The sequence below is a fragment of the Felis catus genome, chromosome X, assembly GCF_018350175.1.
Source record: "Felis catus isolate Fca126 chromosome X, F.catus_Fca126_mat1.0, whole genome shotgun sequence".
Lineage (NCBI taxonomy): Eukaryota > Metazoa > Chordata > Mammalia > Carnivora > Felidae > Felis > Felis catus.
The window spans coordinates 40,869,230-40,897,222 of NC_058386.1; the positions used below are offsets into that span (position 1 = coordinate 40,869,230).

General features: G+C 45.9%; 1 protein-coding gene across 2 annotated transcripts in view; it reads right to left on the reverse strand.

Annotated features, from left to right (window-relative positions):
- Positions 1–27,993, reverse strand: part of SLC9A7 (solute carrier family 9 member A7) — a 131,349-nt gene that overhangs the window by 61,014 nt on the left and 42,342 nt on the right. For both annotated transcript variants that reach the window (XM_023249455.2, XM_023249454.2), the window contains exons 2-4: positions 7,971–8,170; positions 6,287–6,364; positions 2,585–2,661 (exon numbers count right to left, since the gene is read on the reverse strand). In XM_023249455.2, the coding sequence (XP_023105223.1) occupies positions 2,585–2,661; positions 6,287–6,364; positions 7,971–8,170 (355 nt within the window). The remainder of the gene's footprint in view (positions 1–2,584; positions 2,662–6,286; positions 6,365–7,970; positions 8,171–27,993) is intronic.

Consider the following 27,993-nt stretch of genomic DNA (forward strand, 5'->3'; position numbering starts at 1 on the left):
CAAATGGTTTGCTATAAAGCGCGGGCCTCGGTTAGCAACGACTTTAAGGCATCTTAAGCAGCTGGGTAACGGAGAAGAAAGGAAGAGGAAGCACGCTGCATCGTGGGTGACAGATTGCCACGAAACTCACAGGGTTCTAAGACAGTGTGTGTAACGCTGTGGAAATGAGTGCATGGGGCGAAGCTGGAGAGAGAGAGAGAAAAACCGGGTGGGCCACAAAGGTCTAAGTGTTCCACCTTCTCGGCTGGGACGGGTTTCCAAATTCTCTAAATGTGGTAGTGAAATACCAGTGCACCCATCGACACATGCGGCCTCTCCTTCTCTGCGTGGCTTGGGCAGGCCAGCCACGGCTCTTCCTGTACCGTGCAGGATGCGCCATGGCCCGAGACAGGCCACCAAATTAAACATTTCAACTTGGCTACAGCACACTTCCTACAGGAGAGCTCACAAAATGGGAGGAGTGAGGAGTGTTCAAAGGCCTAGTACATGTCACTAAGGGTGTGTGTGTGTGTGTGTGTGTGTGTGTGGTGATGGCAGCTGCAGGGGTTAGGGGAGTAAAAATAACCACAGAATAGACTCATTGTACGCTACAGCTAACACTCTCATGATACTCTTGCTGGTAAGGGCCACGTCGTGGCTCCTCTCCTTTGCACCCCGGGTGCCCAGAACGATACACTGTTCAATTTTAATTCCCAGTAACTCTGAGATACACGTTTGATTTGCCTTGTGTTGCTTGTCAATTACCTTTCAAGCATTTCCTGAGAACCACACGTGCCTCTCCCTTTCCTTCTCCCCCAGACTTAAGACTCGGGCGCTAGGCTTCTCTCTGGCAGCCTTTTCCCATCTGGCCACCCATGCCAGTCATCTAAGCTGTCACTCTTCCATGGTTCGTCTCTCTCAAAAAGGACAAAGCCCGAGCCCCTTCTATTCTGGCCACATGGAAAGCCCTGGCCTTGTATCTCCAGCTTTCCGGCTAAGTTTTTAAAAATTAACTAAGGTCCACACTTTCTTCAGATTTTCTTAGCTTTTACCTAACGTCCCTTTTCTGTTTCAGGATCCCAGCCAGGATACCACACGACACTGAGCCCTCACGTCTCTTTAGTCTCCTCCTGGCTGTGACAATCTCTCAGACCTCGTGTGGTTTTTGATGACCTTGGCAGTTTTGAGGAGCACTGGTCAGGCGCTCTGTAGAATGTCCCTCAGCTGGGACGTGTTGGACTTTTTTCTCATGACTACACCGAGGTAATGTGTTTGGCGGGGGGCGGGGGGTAAAGTGCCACTGTCATCACAAACATCAAGGGAGCAGAGTATCAGTGCGATTTACCACTACTGCCTGCAAACCCCCCTCCCTGTACTCCATGGAAGGAAGGAAATCACTGCGAACAGCCTGCAAATGGAGCAGGAGGGGAGGTACATTCCTTCACCTGCGGGGTGGGGGTGGGGATCGACATACCTTATTTGGAACTCTTCTGCACAGGAGATCCGTCACCTCTCCCCCATTTATTTAGTCTCCCAATCATTTATTTATTTTTTTATTTTATTTAAATGTTTAATGTTTATTTATTCTTGAGAGAGACAGAGCATGAGCAGGGGAAGGGCAGAGAGAGAGAGGGAGACACAGAATCCGAAGCAGGGTCCAGGCTCCGAGGTTTCAGCACAGAGCCCGACACAGGGCTTGAACCCACAAGCCGCGAGATCATGACCTGAGCCGAAGTCGGACGCCCAACCGACTGAGCCACCCAGGCGCCCCTCGCCCAATCAGCAGTGTCTACATCAGTAGACACTCAGAGGTTTGCTTCATGGTTTGGGACCAGTACGATGTTATTTTGTTGTTCTTTGGCCATTGGCCTTGGGGAACTTTCAGGTTGGCTCTGTGTCTCTTTGACATGCTCTAAGTTCTTCCATGTGTCTGTTTTCTGGGCGCTTTCTTGCTTTTTTGGCACTGTGCTATGCCCTGTTCTTATCTCATGTATTTGCTGCCCTAGCCCTAGAATCTGCGATTTCGGCAAGGTGTCCTGCTTCTTTTTATTGGAGAATGTTATCAGGAATCAAGATTGGGGGACTAGGTGTAATTTTATTTCATTTTAATTAAGCCTAGTCTTAATTTAAATAGCTACGTGTCATAAACATCAAAACATCATCATAAACATCAAAATCCTGGGCTCTGCTGGTGTTCAGGGGCTGGGGTGGGGGTCAGGGGACACGGGGAGATATTGCTCAAAGGGAACAAACTTCCGGTTAGATGATTAACAAGTTTGGGGATCTAACGTACAACGTGGTGATTATAGCTAATAATACTGTATTGCATACTTGAATTTTGCTAAGAGAGTAGGTCTCAAATGTTCTCATCACAAGAAAGAAATGGTAACGATGTGACAGGCTGAAGGTGGTAGCGAATACTATGGTGGTAATGACTGTGCAATTTCTAAATGTATCAAATCAACGCACTGTCCACTTGAAGCTCCCAGGATGGAATGTGTCAAGTGTATTTCAGTACAGCTGGGGAAAACACCAACTCTGTGGACCCATGTGGATCTCATCTCTTTGGGAATGTTAATTTGGTTAATGACAAAGAGTAACTTACCCAATAATGAAGCAGGAAACGGCAGTCCCCAAGAAAGCATAAGCCAGAATAGACCCGAGATTTCTGAAAAAGTGTCTCTACAGAAAACAAAAGGCAGGAATCACATTGTGATTTTTGATACTGAGCATGAGAAACACAGTAAAAGTCTCTTGAAAGTGAGACTTTACTTACTGCCTCCATTATAACAAGAAGTGAAATTACTCCTGAATAAAGCTGTTTAGCTATAAACATTGTGGTTTTAAAATATCCCTTGTCCCACTAATCACTGAGGAAACAAGCAAGGGCTTGGTAAATTTCAGACAAAAGTCCCCTGATTATATTAAAGTACACGGAGAGAGAGAAAGTGTATGTGAGAGAGTGAGTGAGTGAGTGTAAGTAGACCAATCATTTTCATAGATTTAGCCCAATCTGTTTACTGGTAACTTCTGGTGGTGGTGTACCTTAGATCATTACAGACATAAGTTTCAAACTGATAAAGTATGAAAGTGCTGTCTAAGGAGCTTTCTGCTTAATTCAGTATCAGAAAACAGTGTCCTCAGTATCCGCCTCATGGCATCGGAAATATCTCCTGATATTCTTCTGGATTTATCTTTGCAGCCTGGGAAAGAGGGCCAATAAAAACAGAAGTGGAGAACTGAAACATAGGTAGCTCCGTTTAATCTGGGCCCATTTGTAAGTTTATATATATATGTGTATAAGTTTATATGCTTATACCAATGTAAGATCTAGCAATTATTCAGAAATAGATGGCAAAATTGTAATGCTCTCAATGCTTCTGTACATTCACTGGTTACCTTCACACACACACACACACACACACACACACACACACACACACACGGCTTTAGTTCTTATAAGTTATTATGCCCATGGGACATTCTGATGTGGAAAGTCCCTGTCCTTGGGGTTCTTAGGACCCTGAGCCATGGTTCTTACTCGTCAAGGCATAAGCTGCTCTCATCGGACAATGAGAACTATTTAACAAAACCAGACGAACCCTAAACCCCCAAACACCCTAATTCGATAGGGGCCAGGAAGACTTCATCTAAGAATTTTAAAAGGCAGGAGAGTCCCAGTGTACCAGCTGAGCGACATCAGGGAAAGACAGGGCTTGGGAAGAACTCAGCATGATCAAAGGAGCCACCACGAAGTGCCCAGTGCTTGGCCCTCTCTGAAGCTGTGAAGAAGGTGTCAAGGAAGGCCTAGGGCCCCTAAGCCACCTGCTCAAAAGAGAATCCTCCAAGGGCTTGCCACACCAGCAGTCACCAAATGGGGGTGCTGCCTGTATATATTATGCACACATTATGTCTGCCTTTTAAATCAGTCACTGTCTCAAGTCTTTTTTTTGTTTGTTTGTTTTCTTCTGGGTAACCATCCCTAGGGTTACTTTGAATATGTTAAGTAAATTCATGTCCGTGATTATTTGCCCAAACAAAACATTAGGAATATAAATCTGCCACCCCAAACACCCCCATGACATATCCTAAAATCTCACACACACACACACACACACACACACACACACACACACACACACACACAACTACCCGTCTCTGTTCGTATTTGCTGATATGAATTGGCATACCTGAAAAGAAAGGTATGCCAGGCCACTTATTTGTGTCTCATTACACCCAATACTTAATTATGTGCCTCACAGCTTCCAAAGTGCTTTCACATACAGTGTAGATGCAAGACGTCGAAGGGCTCCAGAACCACATCCTCGTAGGGAAGAAAGCGCAGCACCTCCTGGCCCTAGGACCGGATTCTGGTGGAATCCTCTGTCTTTCACCCTGTTCTCATTTGGCCAGTCATGTGTGGCTCCCCATGGCCGGGACCGAATCAAAGCTAATTCCAATGATCGTTTGTTCAGGTTAGGGGAAAAAAAAAAAAAGGCCCACGTCCCCCTGACAACTATATGTGTGCATAGGTCAAAGGGTCTGAATATCTGTCTCCGTAGCTGCCGTTAACTGGTGAGTTATTACACATTTAACTGATAACAGGTTTAATCACAGGTGGCAAAACCAGACAAAAACCAGCTATTTCAGTGCCTTTATAAGGACTATCTAAAAAGGAAAGTGACTGAATGAACAGCGGGCAGCCTGAAAGACTGCCATCTTAAAAACTTAGGCTCAGGTGGTTGACTGTTGCTTTCGGCTCAGGTCGTGATCTCACAGTTCATGAGTTCGAGCCCCGCGTCGGGCTCTGTGCTGCCAGCTCGGAGCCTGGAGCCTGCCTCGGATTCTGTGTCTCCCTCTCTCTCTCTGCCCCTCCCCCGCTCGTGCTCTGTCTCTCTCTCTCTCTCTCTCTCAAAAATAAACGTTTAAAACATGTTTGAAAAATAAAATAAAATTAAAAAAAATAAAAACAACTTAAATTGGTAACTGGCAAAGCCTGTTATTTGTTCTCCTTCTGAGGAAATAAGTCTGATACAGGGAAGGCTCTGCAGAACCCAAAGTGTTTTTCAGCCATTAGAGCAGCTCTCACAATCAGTGATTTGTATTTATTTATTTATTTATTTATTTATTTATTTATTTATTTATTTATTTATTTATTTATTTAGAGAGACAGACACAGAGTGTGCAAGTGGGGGAGGGACAAAGAGAGAGGAACAGACACAATCTGCCACGGGGCTCGAACTCAGGAACCATGAGATCACAACCTGAGCCGAAATCACAAATTGGGCGCTTAACTGCTTAACTCACTGAGCCATCCAGGTGCCATACCTTATGTAACTGTAGTACAATATCAAAACCAGGAAACTGGGGGCACCTGGGTGGCTCAGTCAGTTAAGCATCTGATTTTGGCTCAGCTCATGATCTCGTGGTTCGTGGGTTCGAGTCCCGCGTCTGGCTCTGTGCTGACAGCTCGGAGCCTGGAGCCTGCTGTGGATTTTGTGTCTCCCTCTCTCTCTCTCTGCCCCTCCCCTGCTCAGGCTCTGTCTCTGTCTCTCTCTCAAAAACAAATAAACGTTAAAAAAATAGTTCTATGTCATTTTATGACGTGTAGACTTGCGTATCCATTGCTGTATCAGGATATAGAACTTTTATAGTCACACTCCCTACCTCTACCATCCCGAGCCCGAGGCAGCCACTAATTTGTTCCCCGTCCCTATACTTTTGTCATTTCTAGAATGCTATTACATGAAATCATACAGTCTGTGATCTTTTGAGGTTGGATTTTTTTTCCCACTCACCATAATGCCTGTGAGATCCATCCAAATTATTGCATGTATCAATAGCCTGTTCTATTTTATTGCCGAATAGTATTCCATGGTATGGGTGTTTGATTAACCGTTCACGTATTGCAAGATATTTTGGTTGTTTCCAGTTTGGGGCTGTTACAAATAAAATTGCTACGGAGAATCGTGCACAGGTTTTTGTGTGAACGTAAGTTTTCATCTCTCTGGGATAAACCCTCGGGAATAAAATAGCTGGATCGTATGGTGATTGCAACTTTGGTTTTATAGGAAACTGAAACTGTTTTCCTGAGAGGCTACACCATTTTATATTCCTACCGGCAATGTGGGAGCACTCCAGATTTTAAAAGAGAAACCAATCACTGATGATGAGACAAATATAGTCTCTGAGTGGGTGCAGAACACAGTGATAAGCAATCTGGGAGAAGGGAAAAACTAGAAAATTGTGTAGGTACATGAACGCAGAGACTCCCATGCTTTAAGAAATACTGGCAAAAATCTCTTACCTTCTTTAAACTGTAGCCGGCATGGAAAATAATCGGAGGCAGGAGAATGTTGAAAAAGACCTCTGGATCAAACGTTACCTGAAAGTTTAAAAAGAAAAAAAGTCAATTTCCAGTTTAGTACCAGTTGGTGCTATAATATTTGCTTAATATTTTAAGCCACTGACTAAAGTTTCAATGTTTAAAGCAAATAAGACAGATGTGAAAAATCATGGACTCATCACAACAGAGAAGCCACTCCTGCTCTTGGTATGTTGTTTAATACATATTAAGAAACAACAGTTTGGGGCACCTGGGTGGCTCAGTCGGTTAAACGTCGGACTTTGGCTCAGGTCATGATCACACAGTTCGTGGGTTCGAGCCCCCGCGTCGGGCTCTGTGCTGACGGCTCAGAGCCTGGAGCCTGCTTTAGATTCTGTGTCTCCTTCTCTCTCTCTCTGCCCCTCTGCCACTCATGCTCTGTCTCTCTCTCCCTCAAAAATAAATAATCATTTAAAAAATTAAAAAAAAAACAGTTCAGTGCGATCTGAGATTTCCCAGAAAGCTTCGGGCCAATGGTTTGGGGGTTTTTTTGGCCAATGTTTTTATTTATTTTTTATTTTTTTATTTTAACGTTTATTTATTTTTGGGACAGAGAGAGACAGAGCATGAACGGGGGAGGGGCAGAGAGAGAGGGAGACACAGAATCGGAAACAGGCTCCAGGCTCTGAGCGGTCAGTCCAGAGCCTGACGCAGGGCTCGAACTCACGGACCGCGAGATCGTGACCTGGCTGAAGTCGGACGCTTAACCGACTGCGCCACCCAGGCGCCCCTGGCCAATGTTTTTAAACAAGAAATAAAAAGTTTGATTTTTATCAAACCTTTATTCAAGGTTCCACTGCAATAGAAGATGCTGTCAGGGTTCTTTATTAATTTTCTGGATCCTCCCACAGATTCATTTATAGACATAATTCTACTGAATTTAAGTCTCTTTTGAGGACCAGCCTTTTGTGAGACTTGATGTTGCCTGGATCAAAGTCTACAATGACACTAGAGGCTTTCTGAACATCAACATAAAAATTCAACAGCTCTAGGGCAACTGAAATTACCTTCTAGGCTTGATACGGGGAAATCACCCTGAAACTATTATAAAAGAGCAAAATCTTATCACATCTAGAGAAGAATGAAGCAGTCTATAAACCTCCCAAACTTCAAGAATTTGTTCATGTTGGCAGATGGACGGGCTCTTACTGAAATTAACCTTAAAGCTTCACTTTAATTATTAAAAGCCAAGTTAGCATGTCTCTTTAGAAACTGGAAATGTTAAGCAGCCTAATTAAAACTGCAATGCTTCTGGGCACCTGGGTGGCTCAGACGGTGAAGCATCCAACTTCGGCTCAGGTCATGATCTCGCAGTTCGGGGGTTCGAGCCCCGCGTCGGGCTCTGTGCTGACAGCTCGGGAGCCCGGAGCCTCCTTCGGATTCTGTGTCTCCCTCTCTCTCTGCCCCTCCCCTGCTCTCACTCTGTCTCTTTCTCTCTCCAAAATAAAATAATCATAAAAAAAAAAGCTTCCTAAGCCAAACTGAGAGCCAGGAATGTTACCAATGCTCCAGGAGTCTGAAAGGATTTCTCTCGCCAAGGTCGACATGGAGTCGGAAAGTCAAACACCCCTGGCAGGGCAGCAGTGGCTGAGCGTCCCCAGCTCACCTTCCTCAATATGTCATTCTGCTCTACGCTGTTGATCTTGCCAGGGCCGATTTCTCCTTTCAGGGTGTATTCGAAGAACTTCCCACTGACGTTCACTAATAAGGTGCTGAAGGCCCTGTCTTCCTGAGTACAGCTCACTGACTTGTCATGACCACCGGTGGCGGGGGTGCCATACCTCAGGATCACGCCCACGATGAGCCCTGCAACAGAGTGGGAGAAAAAACAAAAAACCACATCAGGCCTGGGGAAAGACAGACAGAGAGCAGGGAAAGAGAGACACGGTCGACCGGCAACAACGAAGAAGCCCAGGAGTCATCTCGGAGCCCAGGGACAAGGTGTGTATTTAAGAGCGGCGGCGTAATCCTTCCGAAGGGTTAACATCCTCTCGTACAAGTCCCTCGGCCACCGGGAGGACGAGGTAGGGCAGTACCTTCCCTGGTTATTACGGCGCCGAGTAATTTTCACGAGTGATCACATCTCACTCCTCGGGCTTTTGGCGGAGGAACATGCAATGATAAGGAGCACAGTGTTTTTCTGCCAAGGACAGCACAAAGCACAGCCTCTGAGCTTTGATCTGGTCCGGCAACCTTCAGGCCAGTCCTGCTGCCGTCTGCCAGCACGGACTGGGCCACAGGAATTTCTAGCTCTTCCAAATGTAACGTTGCTTTGCCACACACCAGAGGGAGGGGGAAGGGGGTATAAAAAAAAAGAATGAAAGAAAAGAAATGCTTTGGTTTAGGTCGCTTCAAGTACTGGGTGGAGGAAGTCATTACGTCCCTTGGGGAGCTGCACAGCACAGTGCAAATGCTTGCAATCATGACTCAAAGGGTGTAGAGCTGGCTTCTTGGACCTGTGGCTCTAATACAGCTCAGATAATTAGCTGCAAGTCTTATTTTTTTTAATGTGTATTTATTTTTGAGAGAGAGAGACAGAGCGCGAGCAGAGGAGGGGCAGAGAGAGAGGGAGACCCAGAACCCGAAGCAGGCTCTAGGCTCTGAGCTGTCAGCACAGAGCCGGACGAGGGGCTCGAACTCACGAACCGTGAGATCATGACCTGAGCCGAAGTCAGACACTTAACGAACTGAGCCGCCCAGGCGCCCCCTAGCTGCAAGTCTTTAAGTCTCATACCGTTCTTAGGAGGGGTTTCCCATTAGGAAAAAACAAAAACAAAAACAAACCCCAGCAAAATCGTGTATAAGCATCTGATTCCACAGTGAAGGAATGTTGTCCCCCTGGTCCTGGACATGTGACATGTGAAGAAAACATAAATCACCACGAGACACTTTCTATGATTCTCTTTTAGGAGGAAACCTTCAGATCTCTCTCCGTATTCCATTCTTTGCTAGCAGTGTTAAAAGACAGAATGGTAAAATGCTCTGCCATCTCATTTGGCCATTAATGGAGAAAGTTCTGTGAGCACAATGTTTACTGTATTCTGTGCATAATGTTCTATAACGTCTCTTATCACCAAGACATAGGAGAACCCACAAGACATTGCTGAAGAATAATATATGAAATCTAGAAAAAACACAGGTCCTTTAGCCAAACTCTGTCTGTACTGCATTATTAATTATTATTATTATTGGGGCACCCGGGTGGTGCCCCAAGCGTCTGACTTCGGCTCAGGTCATGATCTCGCGGTTTGTGGGTTCGAGCCCCGCGTCGGGCTCTGTGCTGACAGCTCAGAACCTGAAGCCTGCTTTGGATTCTGTCTCTCCCTCTCTCTCTGCCCCTCCCCTGCTCACGCTCTGTCTCTCTCTCTCGCTCAAAAATAAATAAACATTTATTATTATTTTTTTCCTTCCCCTCCCCATGGCCTTCTGTTAAGTTTCTCAGGATCCACATAAGAGTGAAAACATATGGTATCTGTCTTTCTCTGTATGGCTTATTTTGCTTAGCATCACACTCTCCAGTTCCATCCACGTTGCTACAAAGGGCCATATTTCGTTCTTTCTCATTGCCACGTAGTACTCCATTGTGTATATAAACCACAATTTCTTTATCCATTCATCAGTTGATGGACATTTAGGCTCTTTCCATAATTTGGCTACTGTTGAAAGTGCTGCTATAAACAAAGAGGTTAGAGAGGGAGGGAGCCAAAACATAAGAGACTCTTAAAAACTGAGAACTGAGGGTTGATGGGGGGGTGGGGGGGGAGGGTGGGTGATGGGTATTGAGGAGGGCACCTGTTGGGATGAGCACTGGGTGTTGTATGGAAACCAATTTGACAATAAATTTCATATAAGAAAGAAAGAAAGAAAGAAAGAAAGAAAGAAAGAAAGAAAATAAACATTTAAAAAAATCTTTAAAAACATGTCAGCTGGTGAAGAAAGAATCCCTGACTTCACAGGCATAGGACTAATATCAGGGAAGAATTTCGTTTTAAACTTTTAAAGGAAGCAAACATGGATGAAATTCCTTTGACATTTAATAAGCTTTAAACAAGATGGCGAGGGGCACCTGGATGGCTCAGTCAGTCAAATGTCTGACTTTATAGCTTATGATCTCATGCTTCATGAGCTCGAGCCCCACTCTGTGCGGACAGCTTGGAGCCTGGAGCCTGCTGCAGATTCTGTGTCTCCCTCTCTCTCTGCCCCTCTCCTGTTCTCTCTCTCTCTCTCTCTCAAAAATAAATAAAACATTTAAAAAACTTTGTAAAGAAAAAATACCAACTTCCTTCACAACTGCCAACTTTTCTAATTTTTAAAAGAAAGACATAACAACAACAACAACAACAACAACAGCAGCAGCAAAATAACCGCTCTCTACAGTTTATATATATGCCCATCCAAAAACTGATGGTATGAGGAAGGAATTTAATTATGGACAAAGTGTGGCTCAAAAACCCCATGAGGCCATTAAAGAAGTTGGCCTCCATTAGTCTGGTGCCAGTTCCTGCTTTTGTGATTGAAGTTGTTGGGAAGAGAGTTGAGCAAGTCAACACTCAGCTGTAATTCGAGACAGCCATCCACCTGCTGTGATATTTAGATGTCTCTATTAATAAAAGCCTTTGTTAAGGAGCTGGCGAACAGGTGCATGGATACACTGTTCTCCTCTAATGAGATTTCACTTCCATCCTATGAGCCACTGGGAGTAGATGATTGCCAGTTCTGTCTGGCTACCACTGTGGGCTTGTTTGCGGCACCCTCAGAGTTGTTCTCAGCTTGAAAGCTTCATCTAACATGCTGAGAAGAGAAAGCACTTCATTCCACACCCAGTTACACGGTGTGCGAAGAAAGCGAATACAATCTTGAAACGTCTCCATTTGTAATCACTCTCTATTTCCTGCTCTCCGCCTCAGGCAATTACTGATCTACTTTCCTATCTCTCTAGATTGGACGTTCCATATAAATGGAATCATAGGGGCGCCTGGGTGGCTCAGTCGGTTAAGCGTCCGACTTCGGCTCAGGTCACGATCTCGCGGTCTGTGAGTTCGAGCCCTGCGTCGGGCTCTGTGCTGACAGCTCAGAGCCTGGAGCCCGTTTCAGATTCTGTATCTCCCTCTCTCTCTGCCCCTCCCCTGTTCATGCTCTGTCTCTCTCTGTCTCAAAAGTAAGTAAACGTTAAAAAAAATTAGAAAAAAATAAATGGAATCATAAAATAGGGAGCCTTTTGTGTCTGGCTTCTTTCACGGAGCATCATGTTTTCAAGGTTCACCTGTGTGTAAGGAAGGTCATAGTACTTCATTAGTTTTGATTGCTGAGTAGTATTCCATTGTAAGGATATGCCATATTTTGCTTATCCATTCACCAGTTGATAAGCATCTGGGTTGTTTCACTTTTCTGCTATTATGAATAATGCTGCTGTGGATATTTGCATACAAGTCTCTGTGGACATAGGTTTTCATGTCTCTAAGGCAGATACCCAGATGCCATTTTGCGACAATCCCTTTCCCCCCGGGGCAATGAATGAGAGTTCTAGTTGCTCCCCACCTGGTAAGTCTTGATAATACACCAGAAAAGCTGTGAATCGCCACACGGCCAGCCTGGGAGTAATACTTCCCTGCCAGAGGATGACTTTGATGAAAGAAGTAAAGTGAGCCCATAGCTCTTTAAGACCCAAGTTCTGTCTTGTCCCGACCAGTATATGAAACACTAAAATAGTGAAAATCAAGCCCGTCGGTCAAGCGTTCGGCCTCCAATCCAATGCCCCTCTTCTTTAGCATCTGACATTTCTGAGGTTTGATTAAGACCAAGATGGAACACGTTTTTGTGACTCGAAGCCACTATCCGTTATAAGTAGTGTCCCCAAATATGGAATGTCACAGTCAGGAATAAGAAGAAGAAGATTTTAGGTCTTAGAGATCTGCTTAACAAAAGCAGACACGGAGAAACCGTTACACTGTCCCATGAAGTTCTTGGAAGAGGTTTTTATTTTTTTTTAAGTCTATTCATTTATTTTGAGAGAGACCGAGACAGCACGAGTTGGGGAGAGGGAGAAAGAGAGGGAGAGAGAGAATCCCAAGCAGGCTCTGAGCTGCCAGCACACAGCCCGACATGGGGCTCGAACCCACGAAACCACGAGATCATGACCTGAGCAGAAAGTAAGAGACGCACACCTGACTGAGCCACCCAGGAGCCCCATTTGGAACAGGTTTTTATTGGAAACTAGGCCCAGGGAGGTAGACACGGCTTGATGGCTGGACTTTTTTAAATTTTTTAATTAAAAAAAATTTGTTTAATGTTTTTATTTATTTTTGAGACAGAGAGAGACAGAGCACGAGCGGGGGGGGGGGGGGCAGAGAGAGAGGGAGACACAGAATCCAAAGTGGGCTCCAGGCTCAGAGCCCGACGTGGGGCTTGAACTCACGGACCGCGAGATCATGACCTGAGCCGAAATCGGACACTTAACCGACGGAGCCACCCAGGCGCCCCAAGAACTTGATGGCCGAACTTTTAACTAGAGGAGTCCAATATGGTACCCACATGTAGGCTGAGAGCCTGGAGCCTGCTTCGGATTCTGGGTCTCCCTCTCTCTCTGCCCCTCCCTTGCTCATTCTCTGTCTCTGTCTCTCCCTCAAAAACAAATAAACATTAAAAAAATATTTGAATGCTTTTAAAATAAAATTCACAGATAGGTTTGAGCGGAAGATAATGGGAGGTCAGCAAATCCCTGGATTAGGTCTGAGGACCTTTCAAACTACGGTGCTGGCTTTCTGCTTTAGATCAGGTATATGATTTATTGGCTTCTGCTTCATACTCTGACATTTCCCAAAATCAAGGACAGCACCCGTGGGCTAAGTCGTCCCTCAACACATTTTAATTGCTGTGCTGTATATCTCTCCTTCGATTAAACACATCAATCAAATCCACGTCAACTGCCAAGGGACTAGACTACAAAGGTTACCACAGCAGATTATCACACACTTCCCTGACCTGTCTGCCACTCTTTGAAGGCCCAGCCGAGACTTGCAGATGAGCATCAACTGCCCTTTGAAATAAATTAATCAATCTTTCCTCTGAGCGTCTGCCTGGAAGTCTCTCCCCCACTCTGTCTTTCCCTAGTCATCCCCCACGGGGTTTACTCCGACTTTTCCTTCAAGTCACAATATAGTCCTCACTTCTTGCAGGCAGGGAAGCCCTTCGTGACACCTCAGGACGGGGCACAGTCCACAACCAGGGCTGTCGTCACAGCATTCGACATGAAAGATGCTCCTTGGAATTGTTCAAGGCACACGTACACAACCATATGTGGCCGCCCTCTTCATGAAGCATCTCTAGAACACGGTCCCTCCTGCGCTCCGAATGCCTTTTACCTGCGTGTCCCCCAGCCCCGGGACTAATTTTCCCGAGGGCAATGCTCAGTGAGTGCTCGCCAGCCATTCCTGCACCTGACCCACCATGGCCACGCAATAAATGACGGCAGAACGATGGGGCCGTCCGTCAGTAGCCATCTGTTCACCAAGAATTACCTCATGTGAGTTATAGAAAAAGATACTTAGTTCTGAACTCTAAGAAAGCAACTACAATTAGTTTCAACCTCTTAGCTGCCATAAAAATCCAAGAACGCCCACACTGATCAGCCTTTAGAATTGGGCCCAAATTAATGACCACAAGTCGAGTACTCTCATGGGTTAAAAACCTTCCAACGGTCTTATGAGGCGTATCATGGAATCCACCTTCCTAGAGGCTCTGAAGTTAAGTAACGTTGCAAATAAACAGATGCGCTGATCGTAGTTACCTTAGACAGCCATGAAACTGGGACACACAACAGCAACCACATTTGCCGCTCATGTTACTGGAATCACTGAGGGACGGCCGAGTCTTCAACGGAAAGAAATGCAAACATATGGACACACACGAGTGAGGAGGTAGGGTTTTTGATAGCACCGGGGAAAAGAAAGGAACAAAATAGAGCTTGTACTTACCTACGTTTTAACTGAGGATGGTCTATTTTTGAAAATTAAAGAAAACAAAACCCATTTAAGAATTCACCTGAATTCAAAGGCTAGCAACCAAAAAAAGTTGTCTGCTGTGGAATGAACTGTGTTCTCTCGAACTTCGTATGCTGAAGCCCGAACCTCCCCGTGGGACTGTATTTGGAGATAAGGCTTTCAAGGAGGAAATAAAGGTTAAATGAGGTCATAAGCGCGGCTCTGCTCTGACAGGACTGGTGGCCTTATAAGAAGAGGAAGGGACACCTGCTCCCTCTTCCCGTGCACACGTACACAGAGGAAAGGCCACAGAGGACACAGTGAGAAGGTGGCCGTCTGCAAGCCAGGAAGACAGGCCTCACCAGAACCCAACTGGGCCGGCACCATGATCTTAGGACTTCCAGCCCTCAGAATTGTGGGAAATAAATTTCTCTTGTTTGAGCCACCCAGTCCGTGGTATTTTGTAAACAGCAGCCTGAGCTAATACACTACCTTGCTGAGAAATTCCAGGTGGCTTCTCTAAACTATCAACAATATCCTTTTGGCTAATGCACACCTGACCGCACCACTAGGAAACTTTTCTTTCACAGATGAGAAGTTGGGATCCCACTGCTCTAACACAGGGTCCTTAACCCTTACTCCAGAGATGGTTTTTGTCTGTCTTTCCTTTTCCCATATTGACCTCCCGGCATGAACTCAGACTTTTGTAGAAAGTATTATCCTAGGGCACTAAGAAACTACCATACATCTGTTCTCCCTGGTCAGAACTGATGGGGCCAGACAAGAGATAAATTTCCATTAATGCTTTTAAAACATCATCTTGGGAAGATGTTGAAATGTGTTGTGTTTAGAAATCTAGTTGTAGGCCAACAATACATCATTTTTTTAAAAATGTTTATTTATTTTGAGAAAGAGAGAGAGAGTGAGAGAGAACATGACGAGCAGGGTAGGGGCAGAGAGAGAGGCAGAGAGGGAATCCCAAGTGGGTTCTGCACTGTCAGTGCTGAGCCCGATGCGGGGCTCAAGCCCACGAACCAGGAGATCCTGAAATCAGGAGTCGGATGCTTAAACAACTGAGCCATCCAGGCACCCACACAATACATAATTTTTAACTCAGATGATCAATGCAACAATTCTAAAAAAGGAGGACAAAGGTTTAAATTTAAATGGATGATTACATATATTAGTAAGTTAGCTATAATAAGACTATAAAAAACTTTATTAGGAAATATGTCAGATACCCCAAAATATAAGTAGAGTACATATAAGGGGAAAGAGAAACATAGTTAGGTAAGAATACGTGGGGGTGTTCAAAGGTACTGGTAATTTTCTGTTTCTTAAGCTGGACAATAAATACAGAGCCATTTATTCTACTTTTTAGCTTATATACACTATTTTGTATACTCAATGCAGTTCACAGGAATTTATCAGGATAAGGGCCACCTGGGTGGCTCAGTGGGTTAAGCATCCGACTCTTGATTTCGGCTCAGGTTGTGATCTCCTGGTTCGTGGGATTGAGCCCCGCGTCGGGCTCTGCACTGACAGTGCGGAGCCTGCTTGGGATTCTCTCTCTCCCAGTCTCTCTGCCTCTCCCTCGTCCACACTCTCTCTCAAAATAAATCAATACACATTTTAAAAAAGGGAACTTATCAGTAAGAATGGTCTACCAGACATCTCTGTGGCTATCACTCAGTTCAATAGCACACTGCCAAGAGATCTAAGCATGCTTCGTATTCTTCCCAGTCAAGACGTGAACTTGCCCCCCACGCCCCCGGAAACTACTACCCTGAACTGGGTGTTCACTATGCTCTTAGAGTTTAATTGAGGCCATACGTTGCCGAATTTTGCATGTCTTTGAATTAATTACGTGTGATGTGAATTATTCGGGGACTGGCTTTTTTCACCCCATAATACGCTTATGAGAGTCATCCATACTGACATCCGGCTCTGGGGCAGGATTCTCACTTCTTAAAATTCTAATTTGGTTCTTTTGCAAATACGCTGGACTTTTTTGTTTGTTGACAGAATCTGCACTGAGGGGTGACTATGTTTACGACCGTCACTTCTGTACTCTGTGACTACTCGTCGCTTACTCCAATCGGCTTCACGGGGTGGATAACAACGCACTATTGTAAAAGGCTCAAATGCTTCCTGCAAAGGGTACCGGCTAAATAGTGTCCCTTCACGTGGCGGAGTCCCTAACCACTGTATTAAAAAGAATGCAGCAATGCCACATCCTACTGTGGCTCAGGTCACGATTTCACTGTTGGTGAGTTCAAGCCCCGTGTCGGGTTCCGCGCTGCCAGCTCAGAGCCTGGAGCCTTCTTCGGATTCTGTCTCCCTCTCTCGCTCTCTGCCCCTCCCCCGCTCACACTCTGTCTCTCTCCCTCTCTCTCTCAAAAATAAACATTAAAAACTAAAATATATAAATAAATACAAATGACAGCTAAATACTAAAGGGGAGCCAGGCCATTTCCTGCCTCTCTGCTCTTGGCACCTGCTGTCTATGCTACCCGGTCTGTCTCCCAGTTCCCACCATGCCCCGCCCCCCCAACCCTGCCCTGTCTACCTGGTCACTTCCTATTCATCTGCAGGACTAATCTGAAACCACACCAGCTTTGGCACAAAGTTAACCGCTCCTTCCTCTGGGCTGTTGGTGCGTGTCTATTCTCCCCAGGAGATGGCAAACTCCACGGAACCCAGCACAACGTCTGGGACGCGGTCATCGTTCAATAAATGTTTGCTGAAAGAATGAAATAACGAAAATCAAAAACTGTGGGGTGCCTGGGTGGCTCAGTCGGTTAAGCGTCCGACTTCGGCTCAGGTCGTGATCTTACGGTCCGTGAGTTCGAGCCCCGCGTCGGGCTCTGTGCTGACAGCTCAGAGCCTGGAGCCTGTCTCGGATTCTGTGTCTCCCTCTCTCTCTGACCCTCCCCTGTTCATGCTCTGTCTCTCTCTGTCTCAAAAATAAATAAATGTTAAAAAAAAATTAAAAAAAAAAAGAAAAAGAAAATCAAAAACTGTAATGTGACTACAAATAATGCTAATAGATTACACACATATGGAAGCATCGGTTCCCCAAACACTGACCATATTGCCCTTTCCCTCCCTGCAACTTACATCTAGGGTTTGGCAGGCAACAAAGCGGCATCCGAAAAAGATTGCTTTTGTATTTGGGGTGCAATTTCTTGAGTCATGAAATTGGTATCTGGGAAGTATCCAAAGTCAACAACCAGAGGCGACATTAATGACACATCAAGAAACACGTCACACCATGCGCCCGGCAGAATCTTTTATGTGTTTATGAGGGCAGAATAAAATGTAATTACTCGGTAGTTCAAGTTTGACCCAGCCCGAAACTATATCGTATTTAACAGCCTACTTGGTAAAATTATTTTATAACAAAACACACACTGGAGAGGCTATAACAGAAAATCTGGGGGCGCCTGGCTCACTCAGTTAGAGGAGCATGTAACTCCTGATCTCGGGGTCATGAGTTCAAGTCCCACGTTGGGTGTAGAGTTTACCTAAATAAACTTAAAAAAAAAAAAAAGAAAGAAAAGAAAATCTGTTTTTCGTCCTTCTGAGAGCTTGTACCGAACAGGTGTATGCTGTATTCCAGGAGGAGAGGGCTTTGGGCTGGGTGTTAAGCAGGCATGGAGCATTTAGCCTTCTGAGCCCCCCCCACCAACACCACACACACACACACACACACACACACACACACACACACACACACACACACAGCCTGGGAACACATAACTAAGGATAAAGCCAGCCAAAGTGACAACCACCATAAAACAGGCACATAAAGGGGCGCCTGGGTGGCTTGGTCGGTTGGGCGTCCGACTTCAGCTCAGGTCATGATCTCATGGTCCATAAGTTTGAGTCCCACGTTGGGCTCTGTGCTGACAGCTCAGAGCCTGGAGCCTGTTTCAGATTCTGTGTCTCCCTCTCTCTCTGCCCCTCCTCTGTCCAGACGCTGTCTCTCTCTCACTCAAAAATGAAATAAACACTAAGAAATCAATCAATCAATCAATCAATGCATGCATTCATGCATGTCAGGGCGGGGCGCCTGGGTGGCTCAGTCAGTTAAGCATCTGACTTTGGCTCAGGTCCTTATCTTGCAGTTCGTGGGTTCGAGCCTCACGTCGGGCTCTGCGCTGACAGCTCAGAGCCTGGAGCCTGCTTCAATTCTCTGTCTCCCTCTCTCTCTGCCCCTCCACACTCACGCTCTGTCTCTGTCTCTGTCAAAAATAAAATAAACATTAAAAATTAAAAAAAGAAAACCAGAGGCATAAAAAGGTGATGCGGTAAGGAACAGAATAAATAATTGTTTCAGGTGAAACAAGTAGTAGAGGAAAACTTCACAGAGAAGGTGGCTTTCTCAGTTGGGCCTTTCAAGATGAGTCAGACTTTCGTGGATGAAGGAAGAATGAGGTGTGAGCTAGATTTCAGAGAAAGCCCTCAGCATGATGTGGGGGAAGCAAACGTTATAGCCAGACCAGCGTGGCTGGAGCACAGACCATGTTAGGAGAAAGAGGAAGGGCAGAGACCGTGTGCCAAAAGTGAGGTTGGCTCGAGCTCACAAGGACAGACTTTAACCCACAGAAAGGAGACACCACAGACTTCTGGGCTAAGAAGGGGCAGGATCAGGCAGCAGGAAGACGTGGAGACGGCTGCAGGAAGAGAGAGGCTACAAGTATAAGAACTTTATCAAGCTTTCCTAAAAGTATCATGCCTCTCGGGGAAAAAAAAAAGATAAAAATCAGAGTGCACACAAATTGAGGGAGAGGGGCAGAGGGGCAGAGAGGGAGAAAAAGAGAGAAAGAGAGAGAGAGAGTGCACAGACCCTGACACGGGGCTCAATCCCACAACGTTGGGATCGTGACTTGAGCCAAAATCAACAACAGTCAGATGCTTAACCAACTGAGCCACCGAGGTGCCCCTTGTAGGTGTGTGTGTGTGTGTGTGTGTGTGTGTGTGTGTGTGTGTGTGTGTGTGTGTATACATGTATTTAAAGATTCTTTATCTTTTGGAAATAAACACTGAAATATTTACCAATAAAATTTGGGATTTTGTAACCACTGAAGTCTACTCCTGAAACCAACATTGCACTGTATGTTAACAAATTAAACTTGAAATTAAAAAAAAGCTTTTTTAAAAGTTGGGATTTTGTATCGGCGACGTGGGTAGCTTTGAGGGGTACAGGTTAAACAAGATCGACCATGAACTGGTAATTAACGAAGCTGGCCAACGGGTACATGGGTTGTGGTTTACTATATTTCTGTGTGGGGTTTTGTTTTGTTTTGTTTTGTTTTCATACTGTGAAACAATTCTCTGACGCGAGCCGGGCGTCCCACAATTCAACTCAATTCTGACACTATCTGCCTGGAGATGACGTCAGTTCCCACAGGGTAACGGCTCAGTCCCACAAGACTGTCCCCCCTCCCCCCAGCCCACTTCACCTGCCAATCACAAGTCCAGGTGGTCACCTGTGCTTCTGACCAACCGGCTACAGATGAAAACTGTGGATCAGAGCTCCCTCTAACCCTCCCCTTGGATTCCATTCATTTGCTAGAGCGGCTCACAGAACTCAGAGAAACATCTTACTTACTGGATCACAGGTGTATTATAGAAGGCTAGAACTGGGGAAGAGCCAGCTGGAAATGATGCACGGGGCTGTGTGGGGAAGGATCCAGGAGCTTCTAGGCCCTCTCCAACTGCGCCACTCTCCCCAAGTGTCCATACATTCACAACTCAGAAGCTCTCTGAACACCAGCCTTTTAGGTTTTCATGAAGGCTTCGTTACATAGGCATGGCTGATTAAACCATCGGCTGTCGGTGAGTGATTCAACCTCCAGCCCCTGTCCTCTCCCCTGGGGTTGGGGGTGGGGGGAAACCTAAAGTTCCAACCCTCTAATCACAAGGTGGGTTCCCAGTCCCAGGTGCTTTCCTAAAGTCCCCTCATTAATGTGAACTCCAGTGTGTTTGAAAGGGGTTTTGCTACCTCAAGGCTTTTAGGAGCTCTGTGCCAGAAACAGGATTTATTTATTACAAATCACAATACTAGGGTCTCGACTTTTATGTGTTTGAAATTTTCCATAATAAAAAAATTTTTAAGTAAAAAAGTCATCCAACCAACACGAAGCTGTAAAGCAGTGATTCCAGGGGCTCCGGGGTTAAGCGTCCGACTTCGGCTCAGGTCACGATCTCACGGTCGGTGAGTTTGAGCCCCGCGGCGGGCTCTGCGCTGACAGCTCGGAGCCTGGAGCCTGCTTCTGATTCTGGGTCTCCGTCTGTCTCTGCCCCTCCCCTGCTCTCACTCTCTCTCTCTCTCTCTCTCTTTCAAAAACAAATAAACATTAAAACAATTTTAAAACAGTGATTCCAGCAACTGTAGCTCCAGCAGTCTTTCCACCTCCCCACCCCCACTCCAGACACCCACAGCCAAATCCCCCCAACACCTCAACCTCCCCAGGTGCAAGAGGTAGCTGTCACTCCTCCCTGTGAACATCCTTGTCCCCGTGAGTGCCAGGTCCCTGTGAGTCAGCCCCATGTCATTCGCCCACGGGCAGCCACCTATAATGCACAGTGGCAACCATTCTTCTCACATGGATTTTTCTGGCAGCCTCCTTAAGCTGCCCCGCATCCACCTCATGCTCCTCTCGTCCATCTACCTCCAAACCACTGCAGGGATGGCCACTCTAAAATAAACATGTCTGCCTACCTTGTTTTGTTTTTTTTTTTTTTTTTTGGTAAGTAACTTTAATGTTTATTTATTTATTTTTTTGAGAGAGAGACTGAGCACGAGCAGGGGAGGGACAGAGAGAGAGGGAGACACAGAATCTGAAGCGGGCTCCAGGCTCTGACCTGCCAGCGCAGAGCCCGAGGCGGGGCTCGAACCCACAAACCGTGAGATCGTGACCTGAGCCGAAATTGGATGCTGAACCGACGGAGCCACCCAGGCGCCCCACATCTCTGCCTAGCTTAAAGTCTTTCCGGGGCTCCTCACCATCTAGGAAACAGAAACCTCTGCTCCCTGGAAAAGCCCAATCTGTTGATCTCTTTGTGTTGGTCTGATAAGGTCCTGAGGTCTTCCTGATGCCACCTTAGCGACTTCAGTCTTCACAAAGGACACAGACTCCATTTTCCAGCTGAATGTCTGAGTCGTGCAGTGAACGGCACAGTAGTGGGTCTCCTGAGGCGGGGTGGCCGGGCAGCCCTTACTGAAAAGCAAGAGTCACCATTCAGCCAGCGTCCTCTCAGTTCTGTACTCATGCCAAGGCCTACCTGACCGTCCCCACAGGAGATGGGCTTCAAGGCTCGTATATTCACAGCAGCTGGCTGACTAGATGGGCAAAATGTGGCCACAAACCAGAAGTTTTCTTTGTGAGGCTAAATGATCTGTTTAAGGCTCTCACTCAAACCCAATCAGCTGGCCTCCTACGTGTCAGAGTGACGGCACCTAAGCAAAGGAATCCAAACAGAAACTAACCATAAAAGGAGGAGAATTTAAGCCACAAAAAAGACATAAGCTGTCGTAAGAATAACAAATTGCAAAATACAGCAAAATACAAGTGGAGAGTGTTTGGAGAAATAAGCCAGCCACTGGAAAGCTGCGCCCATGATGTCTTTTTCCAGCACCATTGACTATGTGGTCAATTTCTTCCTCCCATGAGCTTCTCAGTCACTCAGTGCCAAATGACAGCTTTTGCCTGCAGAGAGACAAAAAAAATGTCTTTCTTGCCTCAAAGCACTCACGCTAAGTAACACTGGACAGAACAAAGAGATCTAGGATTGGTGACAGTAATCAATTTAATGACAGCACACCTGACTGGCACCTCACCAGGTTGGACATTCAACAAATACTTAGTGAGCAGCTTACCACATGCCAGGCACTGGCAGTCAATAGGGCAGTCAAGGGGCACCTGGGTGGCTCAGTTGGTTGAGTGTCCGACTTCGCTCAGGTCAGGATCTCACGGTCAATGAGTTCGAGCCCCGAGTCGGGCTCTGGGCTGATGGCTCAGAGCCTGGAGCCTGCTTCCGGTTCTGTGTCTCCCTCTCTCTCTGCCCCTCCCCCGTTCATGCTCTGTCTCTCTCTGTCTCAAAAATAAATAAACGTTAAAAAATTATTAAAAAAATAGGGCAGTCAACAAGAGTGATAAAAGTCCTGCCCTATGTGGGCTTACATTCTAGTAGGGGAAAGAATGCTTTAAGCTTACATTCTAAAGATGTATGTGTGTGGTGTTTTTTAAGTAATGTCTACACCCAAGATGGGGCTCGAACTCACAACCCTGAGATCAACAGTCATGTACTCCGGGGCTCCTGGGTGGCACAGTCAGTGAAGCAACCAACTCTTGATTTCGCCTCAGGTCATGATCTCACAGTTCGTGAGTTTGAGCCCTGTATTGGGCTCTGTGCTGGCAGCGCTGAGCCTGCTTGGGATTCTCTCTCTCCTTTTCTTTGCCCCTCCCTATTTGTTCTCTTTCTCTGTCTCTCTCTTTCCCTTTCTCAAAAAAAAAAAAAAAAAAAAAAGAGTCACGTGCTCCATTGACTAAGCCAGCCAGGCATCCCTAACCTCACATTCTAGCAGGGGAAAGAATGTTTTAAAAACAAGGCAAATAAATAGTGCATTATGATGCTAAAGAGGAAAATAAAACAGGGAAGGAGCACAGGTGGTGTTGTGGGAGGTCCTGGGACTGGACAGTGGTGCAACATCACAGAGCAAGGACGGAAACAATGCCGATGAAAAGAAAGGGTAACAAACGCTCATAAATCTTATCTTCTTGCCACTGTGTTCTCTACCACTTATTTTTTTTTTCCGTGTTTTTAAAAACAAAATGCCCATGCCTTATTTAAACCAACCAAAAACGGCGTTTGGCTCATCATTTGCCAAACATGTATTGAGAACCGGCCTACGTATAAACAAACCCGTGTAAAGTGCTGAAAGGAATATACCAGGGCGAGTGCACGATGATTTCTGTCCTCTGAGAGGCCATCATCCGATTGAAGGTTACGTTACGGTAGTGGACGTTCACAGTCCTTAGGGGAATCATCAGACAGTCAAATGCTGTGTGGGCAGGGAGGTCACCACACCATCTGGAAAAGTCTGTTGCAAAATATACTGTGAAGAATAAGTCAGTGGAATATGGCAAAAAAAAAAAAAAAAAAAAAAAAGATTGGAACGGGCAAAAGGGGAAAGAGAAGTAAAAGAAAACACCAAGGCCTTGAGCTTTAGGTGGCTGGCTAAGATACAGACAGCATTTCCAGAAGGGAGAATGTCCAGTGGGAAAGCTGGTGTCAAAAATGGGAGGCGCAGGGGCACCTGGGTGGCTTCGTCAGTTTAAGCATCTGACTTCAGCTCACGTCATGATCTCACGGTTTATGGGTTCGAGCCCCACATCGGGCTGCATGCTGACAGTGTGGAGCCTGCTTGGGATTCTCTGTCTTTCCCTCTTTCTCTGCTGCTCCCCCACTTGCCCTTTCTCTCTCTCTCTCTAACAAAAATAAATAAACTTAAAAAAAAAAATGACACCTACACTGTCATCATCTACAGATTCCAGGGCACGGCACGTTCAGGGGGAAACGGCCCAAACAATGAGAATGTTTGCCTCCAAGGAAAAGAATGGGATAAATTTCTTTTTTTTTTAATTTTTTTTAATATTTATTTTTGAGAGAGAGAGAGAGAGAGAGACAGAGCATGAACGGGGGAGGGGCAGAGAGAGAGGGAGACACAGAATCAGAAGCAGGCTCCAGGCTCTGAGCTGTCAGCACAGAGCCCGACGTGCAGCTCAAACTCACAAGCCGCAAGATCGTGACCTGAGCCGAAGTCGGACGCTTAACTGACTGAGCCACCCAGGCGCCCCAAGAATGGGATCAATTTCTATCCAAGAATAAGGAAAGGCCTTTTTTTCCACTTGTCTCTTCTTGGGACTTTTGCATGTTGCACTGTGATCTGTATTATGTTCCCCCAAAATTCATTTAAATAAGTGATGAGTTTCAGGACTATACTGTAGGAATTCCATACAAGACTAAATAGAAAGACCTGTAAGCCAGCTACATAAACATGGCATCTGACGCCATGGATCAGAGAGTGAAAGAAATTGATCAGATCAAGGTCTGGCCTCTGGGCATCTCCACGTTTAGGCAAACAGAATGAAAGCAGGGACAGCTAGCTGGATAGCGAGAAGACCCTCCTATGTGCCAGGAAGAACCTCACTCAAAAATACTTCTAAAAGCATCATGGAATGCACTTGGAATGGTGGGGGCAGAAGTGAGGGTCCCCAAGATTTAAAGGTAAGAGAATGAAGGTTTTCTCAGGTAGCCAGCAAAACTGCCATATGTTAGATGTGACTGGCAAATTGTGGAAGTAAACCAGGAGATCAGCTGCCCATGTGCCCTGAAAAGCCTGGGGATCCCCAGACCACAAAGTGACCCAGATGGAATGCACCTGAGATTCATCTGGGGGGAGTCCAGCGTACTGTGTGATATCCAGTTTGAAAAATACCGTGAAAAGAAGAAGAAAAGCAAATCTCCAGAAGTCAGATGGTAAGATAACCCACATAACCACTGGCTGACAGAAAGGATACGGTGCCTCACCTAAACCAGTTTCAGCGGGGGGAGGGACAAGGCTGTCCCTACTAAGGAGACAGACCCATCGGTCGTTTCCAGTCTAGATATAAGCAGATCACAACCAACTGCTTCTGTTTTTATTCCGTCTTCTAAGCAACCTTCTGACAACAACTTGGGATCTACACAGAGGGATCTGCTGCTTGTCTACACACAGAAAACAGTCTGCTCTGTCTGAACTTTGCACTCTGGTTAGGTTCAGACTCTCTGAGCCTGGTGAACATCAGCTTGGCCCTGAAGGACAGAGTCCCTCGGGCTGCTGACAGTTTCAGCTTTTCAACGGACGACATCACTGTCTAGAGTCTGGGCCAAGGTACATCCTACCGGTGTGGCCTCTTGCAGCCTGCCAACCTTCTGCTGGTGACATCTGTGCCACAGGCCTTAACATCACCCTGCAAAAGCGTCTTTTCCCCGTTTCCATTTTGCAGCTCCCTCCTATCATGACAACTATGTCTGTTTTCCGGGGGACCCGATAATACCAATATTTTCTCCGAATCCAGTCACTTCATACACAGACAAGTCACTGTTAAAAGCCATCAGGAGGGGCCACCCCTAGGTGGCTCAGTCAGTTGAGTATCCGGCTTCCGCTCAGGTCATGATCTCGTATTTGTGGGTTCAAGCCCCGCTTCGGGCTCAGCTGACAGTGAGGGTCTCACAGCTCAGAGCCTGGAGCCTGCTTCGGGTTCTGTGTCTCCCTCTCTCTCTCTGCCCTTCCCCATTCTCTCTCTCTCTCTCTCTCTCTCAAAAATAAATAAATATTAATTTTTTTTTAAAGCCACCAGGAAACAGCTGGGCCTAAGCAATCACAAAAATCTCACACTGTTAAAAAGCCATCATGAGGGGCGCCTGGGTGGCGCAGTCGGTTAAAGCGTCCGACTTCAGCCAGGTCACGATCTCGCGGTCCGGGAGTTCGAGCCCCGCGTCACGCTCTGGGCTGATGGCTCAGAGCCTGGAGCCTGTTTCCGATTCTGTGTCTCCCTCTCTCTCTGCCCCTCCCCCGCTCATGCTCTGTCTCTCTCTGTCCCAAAAATAAATAAACGTTGAAAAAAAAATTAAAAAAAAAAAAAAAGCCATCATGAGGGGCCCCTGGGTGGCTCAGTCAGTTAAGCACCGACTTCGGCTCTGGTCATGATCTCGCAGTTCGTGAGGTCGATCCCCGCGTTGGGGCTCAGAGCCTGGAGCCTGCTTCGGATTCTGTGTCTCCCTCTCTCTCTGCCCCTCCCCCGTTCATACTCTGTCTCTCTCTGTCCCAGAAAATAAATAAACGTTGAAAAAAAAAATTAAAGAGTCAGATGCGTAACCGACTGAGCCACCCAGGCGCCCAACACCTGGGACTTTTAAACCCACTCCATTTACAAAGCATTTGGATTACATCAGGAGAAATGTTAAATTGGCTAAATGCTAACGTATGGGTCAGTCTCAGGTACAGGCTAGTTGTTTTGTGAAGCCTTTCAAGTCCCCTCCAGCAAGCCAATTAAAACAAAAATTGGTAATATTAAACTATATAGAAGGAGGAGTTAATTTTATGGTCCTCCTTGGCTTTCTGTTATTGTAATAAAGCATTAAATGGTGTTCTGGGTTTCTTGACAACTGAAAGAGAAAGAAAACATTGTGCACCACTCGATTCACATCATCTGAACAAAGGGAATAAGCCCGTTATGAGAAATAAATGCTTGATCCTAATTCTAAATGTTTTTTTTTAACGTTTATTCATTTTTGAGAGACAGAGAGAGACACAGCATGAGCAGGGAAGGGGCAGAGAGAGAGGGAGACACAGAATCCGCAGCAGGCTCCAGGCTCCGAGCTGTCAGCACAGAGCCCGATGCGGGGCTCAAACTCACGAACTGTGAGATCATGACCTGAGCCGGAGTCGGACACTCAACCGACTGAGCCACCCAGGCGCCCCGCTTGATCCCAATTCTAAAACAAATCTGTCCCATGAGCCCTTATCTAAAGCTCAATTAGCAAAAAGAGAATAACGTCTTTAACAACCAGTTATGTAGCAAATGTACAAGGCTTCTCCAGGAGAATGTTTTCGTTGGTGGACCCTTAACGGGCAGAGGACTCAACATGAAAATATTTTCTTCCGAGGGTCAGGCTAGCGCCCAGGTTCACGTCAACACGGGATTCCTGCCTGGAAGGGGACACCCATGAGGATGTCAGGAAAGGCTGATTTCCCCCGGAGCCTGGTGGCTTCCCAGTGGTTCGGTGCTTTTGGAGGCCATACTATGAGGGACTTCGGTCTTATTAGGGGATTTTCCTCTCTTCTGTTAGCTCAAAGTTAGCTCAAAGTTTCAAACCATTTTGGAGAAGTGAAAAGATACTGGTTATGTCTGTGAGTTTTTTTCATGACTGTGAAGCATCCAGATATGGTATCTTCTTTTCATTTTTACTCATATTCAGTATTTTTCCTAAGCCACAGTTCTGATACATTACCCCAGGGTTGTTCACCTCTTCCTATTACTATAGTTTTCCCCAAATAGAAAAAATATACTTTAGTATGTTAAGAAACAATAATTATTATTATTCTTTTTGAGAGAGAGAGAGCATACGTGCGAGAGGGAAGGGGCAGAGAGGGAGAGACAGAGAATCTTAAGCAGGCCCCATGCCCAGCACAGAACCCAATGTGGGGCTCGACCTCAACTGTGAGATCATGACCTGAGCTGAAATCAAGTCAGATGCTTCACCGACTGAGCCACCCAGGTGCCCCTAAAAGATAATACTTTCACATCAACCCATGCAGAATAAGAAACACTTATTGGATATCTACTTGACTCTAAGGGTTTTATTTCTAACATTATCTCTTAATTTTCACCACAACTTCCTGAGGTAGGTGGAGTATTTTTACAGTACTTTATAGTTCAGAAAACTAAATTGTTAAGAGTAAGGAACTTGCCTAAGGTTACATAGCTGATCCGGTCACAGGAACTATAGGATTCAAAGGCATGTACTTTAATTCCAAAGCAAAAGTTCTTTCTGTTATTTCCTGATGCCTCCCAGATGACAAGTGAATTACAG